This window comes from Podarcis liolepis, assembly GCF_965112155.1.
Source record: "Podarcis liolepis genome assembly, chromosome: 3".
Classification (NCBI taxonomy): domain Eukaryota; kingdom Metazoa; phylum Chordata; class Lepidosauria; order Squamata; family Lacertidae; genus Podarcis; species Podarcis liolepis.
Window position 1 is genome coordinate 123,378,195 of NC_139557.1, and position 12,746 is coordinate 123,390,940.

Below are 12,746 nucleotides of genomic sequence, written 5' to 3' on the forward strand. Positions count from 1 at the left end.
TGCCTTAAGGGGGAGTGAAAGGTGGCATATCAAGTCCAAACTCTTCTTCTCCTCCTCTCTCTCCTTCATCCCTTTCCCCTCCCTCTGCTCTTCTCTCCTCCCTCGCCCTCTCCCCTCCTCACCCCTCAATGTCATCCTCGTCCGTCTCGTTCGCCTTGTGGGGCGTCTTGATGTTGTCTCCTTTGCCCACCACCGCGATGTCCACCTTCACATAACCCTTCAGCCCCGCGGTGATGTCCTCTGGGTCCGAGAGGAGCGCCCACTTGTGGTAGAACTGGTGCTCTGCAAGGAGAAGACAAGGAGCCACCCTGAGACCCTGCGAGGTGGGCCGGGAGAGGGCAGGATCGCCCACAAGTTGAGCATCTCGGCAGAGCCTGGCGCTTCCTTCCCCCAGGTGGACTGGTGCAGGAACCGTGGCTTCATTAGGCTCCCATTGCTGCCTGGGAAACAGTCGCTGGGACTTTCCACATTGGCTCCCGGGACGCCAGGGGGGACACCAGCCCTCAATGGCGCCCACCAAAGAGGATGGGCAGACTTCTGTGAAATCCATTATCAGTGAGGACCATGTCACTCTGCAAAGGGTGTGGCTGGACCACAAAAGTGGCAAGAACCAGTTTAGGAGGAGCCTCGTGGCTGAAAGTTAGAGTGAAAAACTGTGGGGTGTAACCACTGGGAGCAGTCAAATACAACATTCCTTTGTTTTCCTAGAGTGGACATGCAAGGGGATGTTTGGTCCAGCCAGTCAAAACTCCCTGTTCCTTTTGCATGTGATAGAAGGTGGGCGTGACCTTACCTGTCCAGGTAACAAAAGGACGGGTCACACAGCATGCCTCTCTCTCTTTGACTTCCTTCTTCGTTGGACCAGCTTTTAGCTAGGACTGCTCTGCTAGCTCTCAGCTAGCAGAAGCACTGGGATTATTCTCCCACATAGAGTAGATCCACATGTACATAAAGTCATACCTTGGGTTACAGACGCTTCAGGTTGCATTTTTCAGGTTACGGACTGCCAAAACCTAGAAGTACCGGAACGGGTTACTTCCGGGTTTCGGTGTTCATGCATGTGCAGAAGCACTTAATCGCACTTTGCGCATGCGCAGAAGTGCTGAATCGCAACCCATGTGTGCGCAGATGCGCTGCTGCGGGTTGTGGATGCTGCAGGTTGCAGATGTGCATCCTGCATGGATCACGTTCGCAACCCGAGCATCCACTGTATTTGTAATTAAGTCTGCCTTCAGGGATCCAACCGTGAACTGATGTAAGTAAACTTCTTTTATTGACTTTGAATAAGATAGTGGCGTCTTTATTCTTTTAAGAGGGATTCAAGGGAACTTTCCAGGAACGTACAATTCAATCTGAGACAGACTGAATTGTGTAATAGTGAGAGGCTCACACGAGCCTGCAACCAGCTATCTGCTGTGCATGTAAAAAGGGGAATGTAAACTCTGATAAGTAAAGGAACTTGCTAGCACAAGTTAGGAAGGATATCAATAAAGAATATATCCTCTCCTGCCACCCTGAACATTCTCACAAAAAGAATGTCAGATAAAGTGCAGCGAGGGCTCTGGACACACAGAAAAAAAATGGTTTGAGTAAGTGTTTCCCAGGACTGTGGTTGGATAAAGAGATGGTGAGGTGTTGGGGTGGCAGAGGGCGGATGACTAGAGAAATGAACAGCCAAAATGATGCCCTGTGTTCCTGCATTACAGAGGATCAGACTAGGAAGCATAGCTGTCAACTTTTCCCTTTACTTGCGAGGAATCCTATTTGGAATAAGGGAATTTCCTTTTAAAAAAGGGAAATGTTGACAGCTATGCTTGGAAACCCTCAGGGTCCCTTGTAGCTCTATGATTCTATGAATAAAATTTGGCTAACTGGAAATTTGGTGCCAGCCTCCATATTGAACCGCCAAGGAGAAGTTTCTCCCACAGTTACTGCCGCCGTCCTGACAGCACGAGAACAGCCTTCCACACCAGGGGGGGAAATTTTGCCACCTACCTGGCTGGGTGTAAACGGTTCCGACGTCCATTTTGAAGGAGCCGACTAAGGTTCCGCTGCGCAGGAGGTTTTTGGAATGAATCACCTTCAGGTTAAAGGGGGGGGGGGAGAATTGGAGGTGAGGTTTAGCGAGGAGCCTACATTGCGCCTCACAGCAGACATTTCTGAGGAATACGATAAACGGGCACCTACTGAACCCTAAATGCTACAGAAATGTTTGTTTGTCTGTTTGTTTTAACTGATAGGATGGATGTAAATGCAGGAATTCACTTCAGTTAGCAAGGTGGCCAGTCAGTCCAATGCTGTTTCTAAACGGTATTACCGTATTTTTCACTCCATAAGATGCACTTTTTTCCTCCTAAAAAGTAAGGGGAAATGTCTGTGCGTCTTATGGAGCAAATGTGTGGTCGATCGCTGGCTCCCTTGCCCAGGCCTCCATTTTTGAATGTTCTGCAGACGGAGGCTGTTTGTTTCCCCAGCGACATGGGACTGGCTGATTAGATTATCTGTCTGGAAACTGTAGAAACGGCTCCCTTTCCTTTCCTAAAGAAGTTGCAGAACTGTGAGTTGAACCCCATAAAAACAGGATTTTTTTTCCCTTTGCAAAGTAAGCTCAACAACTTTGAGCTGATCCTCAAGAAATCAGGCTTTCCCCCTTTGCAAAAGAAGCTGCACAACTGTGAACTGAGCCCCCCAAAACGGAGCTTTCCCCCTTTCCTCCTCTAAAAACTAGGTGTGTCTTATGGTCAGGTGCATCTTATGCAGCGAAAAATACAGTAAATTACCCACTGAGGAAAGTCAAATCCCACAAGCTGTACCCAATGCAATACCGTATTGGCCTGAATATAAGCTGCACCCGAATATAGGCTGCACCTTTAAAATTGGAGGGGGAGAGAAAAGAGAGAGACCCCCCCCCAAATATAAGCTGCTCCCTTCCTCGCTGCTCATGGCTGCATCCTGGGTGCAAGGGGAGGAGCTGCGCTGTGTTGCCGGCGGCCTTTCCCCTTCCTTGTTCTCTCCCTTCCCAGCCTTGAGGGAGAGTGTGGGGGTCTATGCACTGGGCAGGCTCCGCTTTGCCATGCTCCTAGAGCTGTTTGCCCAGCACTCCTCGCTGCATAGCATAAGGTCATGAATATAAGCCGCACTTTAACTTTTCACGGTTGGAATTTGGGGGGAAAGTGAGACTTATATTCAGGACAATACGGTATATCTTACATGCAGGTTTGGCGCAAAGATTACATGTACATGCGAAAATTGCATATATCCAAACCTTTGTGCAGTGGTTCTCAACCTGTGGGTCCCCAGATGTTGTTGGGACTACAACTCCCATCATCCCTGAGCTCTGGCCTAGGGACGATGGGAGTTGTAGTCCAACAACATCTGGGGACCCACACATTGAGAACCGCTGCCTTAGTGGGTGAGGCAGAGAGACAGAATTTCCCACACTACCAGAGCCCAGCAAGCAATGCTGGGAGCTTAAAAACTCTTTTTGTGGTGGGTAACCTAAGCACAGGGACGCGGGTGGAGCTGTGGGTTAAACCACAGAGCCTAGGACTTGCTGATCAGAAGGTCGGCGGTTCGAATCCCCGCGATGACGGGGTGAGCTCCCGTTGCTCAGTCCCAGCTCCTGCCAACCTAGCAGTTCGAAAGCACATCAAACTGCACGTAGATCAATAGGTACCGCTCCGGCGGGAAGGTAAACGGCATTTCCGTGCACTGCTCTGGTTCGCCAGAAGTGGTTTAGTCCTGCTGGCCACATGACCTGGAAGCTGTACGCCGGCTCCCTCGGCCAGTAAAGCAAGATGAGCGCCGCAGCCCCAGAGTCAGTCACGACTGGACCTAATGGTCAGGGGTCCCTTTACCTTTACCTAACCTAAGCACAAAATATATTTTAAGCTCTCTGCCTTGCTTGCTGGGCAAAGCCTGCTCAGTGTCTGCATTCTGAGAGGCTAAGGATGCTTGCACAAGATACAGCAGGAACCCAGATGGTCCCATGAGATCTCGCGCACAGAGCCAATGTGCACAGCCATTTGAGATTCACATTTCTCTGCATTTTGCAACAGCAGTACTCGACCAAAACCATGTAGAACAGAAATGCACACATTGGAGAGAAGCACGCATGATGCTATATCAGTGGAAGAAACATACAGGAATGCTATGCTGCAGAGGAAATTGCTTGCAAAAATATGTGTGTTAGATCAAACGGTGTTTGAACCCATATCTTGGGGCATAGATCTCTAGCCTCATGTGCCCTAGACTTGATTCATGCACTGGTTTGGAGCATCAGGTATTTCTCTTAAATGGTACCCAATTTCTTCATCTGCATCTGTTCCAGCTCTCCTAAGGTTGTCTGTTCATCCTCTATCTCAAAACTGTCTCCAACAGAGACAGAGGAGCAGGCAGAGAGTTTTGCTCACCGATATCTTGACGATTTTGTCGAACATGACATCTGGGGGAACGTGGAAGTCGAAGACAAAATACTGGGAGCAGGGAGGAAGGAGAGAGAAAAGGAGGGTCAGGGATTAGCCATGGTAAGAAAGAACATGATTAAAAAACCAAAACCCAATGTATATCATTCTAGAAAGCCACTTCCGACGTAGAAGGAGGTGGGGTTGTTCACCCTCCCACCATGTGCGCGGGGGCTGGCTCTCAGCCTCCGTGCTACTGAGGGAATCCTGATCACATCATCCCCTGGCCAGCCAATTGGCTAACCTGGGGGGGCGTGGCCTGCTCCATTTAACACAGGGGCGGCCGGGGATCTCCCTCTTTGTGGTCGCCATTGAGGGGCCTGGTAGGAATTTTTCCCCTCAGCAAATTGGCACCAGCCACTTGGTTTTTCGCCTACCTCATAGCAAATCATCACAACTTCCTTGGTATTGGCGGTTAGGCATTGGTATTGGTATTGTTATGTAGATGGAGGGAGGGTACCCGCATATTGAGGGTAATACGATAAAGGATTCCGGGGGGCATGGCCCTGTCTGAAGCCTATGGAGGTGAGGGCCTAAGGCATGCCCCCGAGCGGTGACCCTGGGGGAGTTCCTAGTTGATGTGCATCAGCAGGACTCCCCCTACTGGTGGGGACTTCAAGTGAACAGGCTGAAGCCGGATAGTCGGTTAGGACCAATGCCTAAGCCAATACTGCTCATCACCTGTAACAAATAAAGCTGTGGCCATATTTAGCCCATTAACCTTAAATATCTGTGTCATGTGCCTTTATTTCCACTGGGGGGAGGTGGGAACTCGCCACGCAACAGCCTTTCTCAACCTTGGGTCCCCAGATGTTGTTGGACTACAACTCCCATCATTCCTAGCCAGCATGACCAGTGGTCAGGGACGATGGGAGTTGTAGTTCTAGAAAATCTGGGGACCCAAGGCTGAGAAAGGCTGTTCTAGAATCTCGACGTTCCGCTGCCACGGCCAAGGCAGAAATAAGGGTGAAAGTCTACAATTCCCTCAAAATATGAAGGGGGGGGGGGATTCTTGAATTTTGAAAAAGTGGTGGGTTTCTTAAATCATTTTTTCTTAGCAAGACATTCAAATATCAGCATTCAGGGATAAGAGCACTCTTTGGGTCCTTTGCTGCATTGCTGCACTGAAGCATTCCTTTTGCAGAGTTTTTAACTTGAATTAAAATTGTCATTACGCACAGGAGGGATGGATCAGTCCCGCCCAGCCTCTTGCAAAGGAGACACGGGGCTTATCCACACAGCACAGGCAGAGACCTCACCTCATTGTAGTAGGGGCAGTTGGTCGATTCTTTCATGGACGTATATTTCTTCTCGTCCCCCACCTCCACGCAGACCACGGGGTCCATGTTGAGCCCCACCAGCTGCCGCGCCTCAATGACCGTGACGCTGACCTGGTCGGAGAAGGAAGAGGCGGTTAGCCGTGACCTGGGCCACTCAGAGTTGGGCGCCATCTTCCTTTATTCCCTCTCCCCGCTCTTGTCCCTAAAGGGAGCTGTGGGGCATTATTGTAGTCAAACCAGAAACTGTGGAGAGTGTATTAACTTATGGTCTGTGTGTGTGGTTTGGGAGCTGCATGGCCAGGGGAAAAACAATGCTGTCCAGGGTTGTAAAGACTGCGGAGAGAATAATTGGGTGCACTCTTCCCACCTTGGATCAAATCTACGCTTCCAGGTGCCATAAGAAAGCTGCAGAGATAGCGCAGGATAGTGCGCACCCCGGAAATGATCTCTTTCAGCTTCTGCCTTCTGGAAGAAGGTACAGGGTTATAAAGACTAGGACTAGCCGCCTGAGAAACAGTTTCAATCCAAATGCAATTCTGGTTCTAAATGCAGCGTAAGGAGTCTCTATAGTATATTGTATTTTAAAATGGGGTTTCAGAGTTTTTAGGGGCTTTTGGATGTTTTACGTAGATTTTAGGGAAGTTTTAAATATTTAATGCTGTATTGTTTTTAACACTTGATTGGAAGCCGCCCAGAGTGGCTGGGGAAACTCAGCCAGATGGGCGGGGTAGAAATAATAAATTTATTATTATTATTATTATTATTATTATTATTATTATTATTATTATTATTATTATTTATTTTCAATTTCAATTTCATTGTTCTGTATGGGACAATGACAATAAATTTATCGTATATCATATATATTGTATATCGTATATTCATGTTTTGCCAGATGGGCTCATGAAGGGGCTGAGGTTCAGAGAGCTTTCCCGACAAATTTGCTAGAGAGAACTCTGTGACATCATTTCCTTTGTCTGCTTTGGCAGGAAGCTGTAACACTACATCCTTCCTTCCTGCCTGGTCAGCCTCTTCTTTCTTCATGATGTTTTCAAGCTGAGCACACATGCATGTCTGAGCTCTGCAGTTCAGGCACCATTTTTGAACGAAGAAGAAGAAGAAGAAGAGATAAAAATTTGTAATAATATGTGTACCCTGCCCCATCTGACTTGGGTTGCCCCAGCCACTCTGGGCAGCTTCCAACATATATAAAAACATAATAAAACATTGCACAATAAAAAGCTTCCCTATATGGGGCTGCCTTTTTTTACTTTTAGAACTTAGATAATAGTTATAAACCTGCCTTCATTTAGCTACTTTAATTACCGCTTCAAGACCCAGATTATGTAAGTAAATACTACTTTTACTTCTTCACCAAACAATATGTGTATGTGTCAAAATAAAAAAAATAAAAAATAAAAAGTCCAGTAGCACCTTAGAGACCAACTATTTGTTTGTTCCAGGTATAAGCTTTCGTGTGCATGCACACATCTTCAGATGTGTGTGTGTGTGTGTTTCAGTGTGTGTGTTGTTAAGGCAGAGGGTGCGACGGTTCCCCATGAAAGAGAGACAGGAAGTAGCTTACCTGGTAGTCCATAGGCCTCCCAGCGCTGGGCTCCATTTTAATATCTGGCTTGGATCTGGAAAATGGAATGATCACAGTCAGAAAAGTGCTCAGCACAGTTCACAATCACTATCTGAGTAAGAATAAAAAAATTCCTTCCAGTAGCACCTTAAAGACCAACTAAGTTAGTTCTTGGTATGAGCTTTCGTGTGCATGCACACTTCTTCAGATACACTGAAACAGAAGTTGCCAGATCCTTCTATATAGTGAGAAGGTGGGGAGGGGTATTACTCAGAAGGGTGGTGGGAATGGGAGATTGGCAGATAGCTGAGATGAGCCTGTTGACGACTCTTAACGACTGCAATAGGTCTTACAGACCAACATGGCTACCTATCTGTATCTCAGTAAGCTGCACTAGAGCCCTAGAAGTTAGGTCAGCACTATGTTTGCCAGATAGAAGTTGAGGGTGGGCAGCTTTCCCCTCGACATCAGAATTCCATATATGAATTGTGCTCTGCTTAGCAGGTTCTGGAAAAGAGAAGATCTTTTTCCCCTAGTGATGCACATCATACTTCTCCTGGAGCAAGCTTGTTTTCTCCTGCTCTGGAGGGTAGGAATCGAACCCATGGCTTCAAGTTTCAAGAAAGGAGATTCCCACTAAACATCAGGAAGAACTTTCTTATTATTATTATTATTATTAAATTTTATTTAACACAATTATTACAAAATACAAGCAAAATGCATACAAATATATACATACATTTTTCAGATAAGCACACATATATAAAAAAAGAACAAAAAAGGAAAAAGGAAGAAAAGAAAAAAAGAAAAAGAAAAAATAAGAAGAAAAATTGGAAGAATTTCTTCCAAATTTATTCTACAAATACCTCAATAATAAAATTTCATTGACTTCCATTGCTTACGCTGCACTTCCTATATACATTTTAAGCAAATTTGTATCTGTTATTCCGTATTTTTCCCATACAATCTCATGCAAATATTCTAATCAATAAGTTTTCTAAGTAAGTCTTTCATAAATCTATTCTAAACACAACCAAGACCTTGCACTTAATCCTTGTCTACATAAGTAATCATTTAAACATTTCCATTGTTTCTGGATCCTTTGAGGAAGAACTTTCTGACGTTAAGAGCTGTTCAACCGTGGAACAGACTGCCACAAGAGGTGGTGGACTCTCCTTCTTTGGAGGTTTTTAAGCAAAGGTTGGACGGCCATCTGCCATGGATGCTTTAGTTGAGATTCCTGCATTGCAGGGGGTTGGACTAGATGCCTCTGGGGGACCCTTCCAACTCTACAATTCTATGATACCTACTGTATTTTTCGCTCCATAAGACGCACTTTTTCCCTCCTAAAAAGCAAGGGGAAATGCGTGCACGTCTTATGGAGCGAATGCAGGTGGGAGGAAGGCAGGAAAAGCCCCCAAGAACCGCACACACGCTCCGTGTGGCTCTTGTGGGTTTTCCCCAGGAGGGAGAAGGGACTGACTGGCCGCGTCAGTCCCTTCTCCCTCCTCGTAGAAAAGCACGTGCGCTCTTTAAAGGGTGTGCAGCTTCTGCGGGAGGTGGGGGAATTCCCCTACCTTGTAGAAAAGCCCGCAGGAGCCACACGCTCTTTAAAGATGGCTTTTGTGGGAGGTGGGGGAAGGGACAGAGGGCAGCCCCTCAGTCCCTTCCCCCACCTCCCAGAAAAGCCCCCAAGAGCCGCACTCCCTTTCACGAGCCCCATGGAGCATGTGTGCAGCTTTTGGGGGCTTTCCCCCCCAAAGAGGGAGAAGGGCAGCCCGTCAGTGACGGGCTGTCCTTCTCTCTCCTCGGGAAAAGCCTGCAAGCGCCGCACACACGCTCCACGCGGCTCGTGAAAGGGAGCACAGAGTCTGGGATGCACACAGGCTCTGCTCAGCGCTCCCTTTAAAAATATTTTTCCCCCCTTGCATTCCCCTTCTAAAAACTAGGTGCATCTAATGGTCAGGTGCGCCTAATAATAATAATAATAATAATAATAATAATATCTTTATTGTCATTGCCCCCTTCGGGGACAACGAAATTACTTGACTGCTCCATAAAAACACTAATTAAACAATACAGTATAATACAGCAAGGGAGATTAGATGACTTTCAAAGTCCGGGCTTCCCATTCAGGGCCGAGATCGCTCTGGAGAAGAAGCTGTTCTTAAGACGGCTCGTTCTTGTCTTCATCGTCCTGTATCTCCGTCCCGACGGCAAGAGCTCGAAGAGACAGTGACCAGGATGCGATGGATCTTTTACTATGTCCAGTGCCTTCCTATGGCACCTTGTGGCATAAATCTGCTCTAAGGTGGAGAGTGGGCAGCCAACAATGCTCTCTGCTGCCTTAACAACCCTGCACAACCCCATCCTGTCCTGGGCAGTACAGCTTCCGTACCACACACATAAGCCATAAGTGAGCACGCTCTCAATGGCACAGTGATAGAAGGCAAGCAGCAGTTTCTGCAGAAGATGGTTTTTCCTTAGCATTCTCAAAAAGTACAGTCTCTGCTGCGCCTTCTTCACAAGCCCCCTTGTGTTGACACTCCAGGACAGATCCTCTTGTAATTCAATGCCCAAAAATCTGAACGTTGTTACCCTCCCCACACAGCGAAAAATATGCTAGCTTTGATCCATCAATGTTAATAAGCCTACTCTGAGTAAAGGACAATTGACTACAAGCTTTGGACTCCATCCCTCAGCCTGCCTTGCAAGCCTGCCCACCTCTTGTTGGACACATTGGTGGTGACGGCTGTGACCGATGCCAGGGAGATGGTGTCTGGGTCCAGCCCGCCTCCCAGCCGCATCGCCTTCCGGTCCAGGTCTTCGGCTTCCAGGACTGCCGGTTCATCTGCCATGGAGAGAGACGCAAATTCATGGTTAAACCTCTTAACCTGAGCTCTTAGTCTATTGGTGGCTCCTCCTGAGATTTGTGGAGTATAAAGGCATGGAGACATGGACTTCTCTGCCATTCCCTTTAGCCAGGAGCTGTTTCTGGGAAGCTGCATCCATAGATACAAATAATTCAAGGGATATTTTGTTAAGTGTGATTGTTTAATTGCACCCTGGAATGCCTGTACGTATATTGCTGAAAGGGTTTAACATTGGAAACTTCTGTTGTTGTATACTAAAGCTAGAAAGCGCTCTCTAAGCTTCTAGCTGGGTGAATAATTAACTGTTGATGTTCCCTGTTCTTTCACGTGGGTGTTTAACCTTAGATCATATGATTAAGGTATTCAGTTGCAAATCTCCGTTTTGAAGGGAGTTGACTTTGGGTCTTTTGTTCCCAGGATAAATGAGAGGGAGATGTGCTAATGATTGTCTTCCAGAAGGAACAGCCTCAGGCTAATCAAATGCAGGCTAATGGATTCTGTGTAAGGAGAGAGAGAGAGAGAAAGACCTTTGATTCTTTATTGGACTTAACCGTCCAGGAGGTTTTTTTTACCTTTACCTTACCGTACCTGTTTAGAGTTATATTATATTTCTAAGAAGAAGATGCTCAACCTATGCTGTGATAAGCATATATCTTATGGAACGGTTTGGATGCATCATTGATTGTTTTTGTACCTGTTTTGGAGACGTTCTTGTTAGTAAAGCTTGAATCATATTTATGGGTCTGGAGAATATTTTCATCCCACAAGGAGTCAGTGTTTATGCATCCAGTTTCTTCAAGCTGCACTATATTAATATCAGCAATATACTTTTCTCCTCGAACTGGACCCCTCAGATATGCACTGCAAAAGGCCTCAGTGGTCACAATTCCCTGCTACCCAGAAGACCAGAAAGTGAGGGTGCAAAAGGTTACCTTGCTTCCTGTGGTGGTCATCTTTTTGACCACGTGCTTTGCCCAGCTTCATGGCTGAAAAGACGCCTTTCCCAGCTCTGTAAGAAAAGTAGGCAGAGTGTCAGTGTCGTTGCACCACTTTACAGCAGGAATCCCAAATACATACATACATACATACACAACAGGTCTTTGCCCCTAGGAGCTTACAATCTGAACTTTGACAGTGGGGAGAGCCAAGCAGAGAGAAGAAAGAGTAAGGAAAATGAGAGAGAGAATATAAGAAGATTTACCGGTATTTATTTATTATAAGAGCGCTTATAAATTGCCAACTCATCTATCTATCTATCTATCTATCTATCTATCTATCTATCTATCATCTATCTATCTCATGGCGGGATGCAATAAAATAATCAAAACATTTTTAAAAATGCAGAACAAATGAGCTGTGCTAATTATCAACCCCCAAAGTTGGGATCACCTCCAAAGTTTTGCAGTCGTTTTGCAGAACAAACTCTGCATTTTGCTGCACGTCCGAGACGGAGTAATTGATACATCAAATCCGGGTTCCTAGCCATCACCCCAAAATCCTGCACCGTCCGATTCACTCCAAACCCGTGCCAAAGTTTTGCGGAGCAAACCCATGTTTTGCAGTGCCCCCAAACTAAGCAATTATCAAACTGGGGTTCTTGGATATCACACACATCCCCAATCCAACATTGCCTGATTTGCTCCAAACATGTGCCAAAGTTTTGCAAATGAATTGCAGGGCAAAGCCCGTGTTTGGAAGAGCCCCTCAAAACTGTCTGGCTGACCTAACCAGCATGGGGCAATACTAATTACCCCCAATCCAACACTGTCCAGTTTACTCCAAACCTGTGGCCAAGTGCTGCTGCAGTTTGGATGGTTAGATCAGCTGCGCCATTTTGGAGGCTTTGCAAAATGATTGCAAAACGGTGGAACAGGGTCCCAGAATTTGGGGCTTGTTGTTAACACAGCTGAACAAATGACCAGCGCTGAACCCAGTGACTTCTCTCTCTCTATAAAAAAGCAATTGGTCAAACATACTTTCCCAGCAGAAGGCAAAATATCAAAAGTGAAGGTGCCCGCTATATTGAATGCCTTCGTTTGTGCAGTTACAGATAGGTAGCCGTGTTGGTCTGCCATAGTCAAAATAAAAAAAATTCCTTCCAGTAGCACCTTAAAGACCAACTGAGTTAGTTCTTGGTATGAGCTTTCGTGTGCATGCACACTTCTTCAGATATGTGTATCTGAAGAAGTGTGCATGCACACAAAAGCTCATACCAAGAACTAACTTCGTTTGTGCAGATACTAAACGAATCTGAGGCCTTCTCCAGTTGATCATAGTGACCTGGACGGTGGATAAGGGACAAGATGCTTGGGCTGTGTTTGGGGATGAAGGATGGGGAGAGTTGAATGTGGAAACGACGAGAGGATTTGACAGTTGTGTTTATCCAAGCGGCATGGCAAGATATGGAGCGGAGGTTCCCTAAGGCTTCCTGCAAGAATTACTTTCCTGTAATGATTTCACATGTCAGTCCTGTCCACACCCAGAGTTTCAGATCCAATGTAATTACTCAAATTCCCATTAGTATATGACTCTTCTTGGCCTTTGG

The 12,746-nt window shown here is 46.4% G+C and overlaps 1 protein-coding gene across 18 annotated transcripts in view; it reads right to left on the minus strand.

Moving 5' to 3' along the window:
• OTOF (otoferlin) overlaps window positions 1-12,746 on the minus strand; it is a 202,662-nt gene that overhangs the window by 83,384 nt on the left and 106,532 nt on the right. For all 18 annotated transcript variants that reach the window (XM_083493990.1, XM_083493978.1, XM_083493987.1 and 15 more), the window contains 7 exons: window positions 11,134-11,210; window positions 10,053-10,179; window positions 7,329-7,383; window positions 5,723-5,854; window positions 4,413-4,475; window positions 1,996-2,080; window positions 123-282 (listed from right to left, as the gene is read on the minus strand). In XM_083493990.1, the coding sequence (XP_083350116.1) occupies window positions 123-282; window positions 1,996-2,080; window positions 4,413-4,475; window positions 5,723-5,854; window positions 7,329-7,383; window positions 10,053-10,179; window positions 11,134-11,210 (699 nt within the window). The remainder of the gene's footprint in view (window positions 1-122; window positions 283-1,995; window positions 2,081-4,412; window positions 4,476-5,722; window positions 5,855-7,328; window positions 7,384-10,052; window positions 10,180-11,133; window positions 11,211-12,746) is intronic.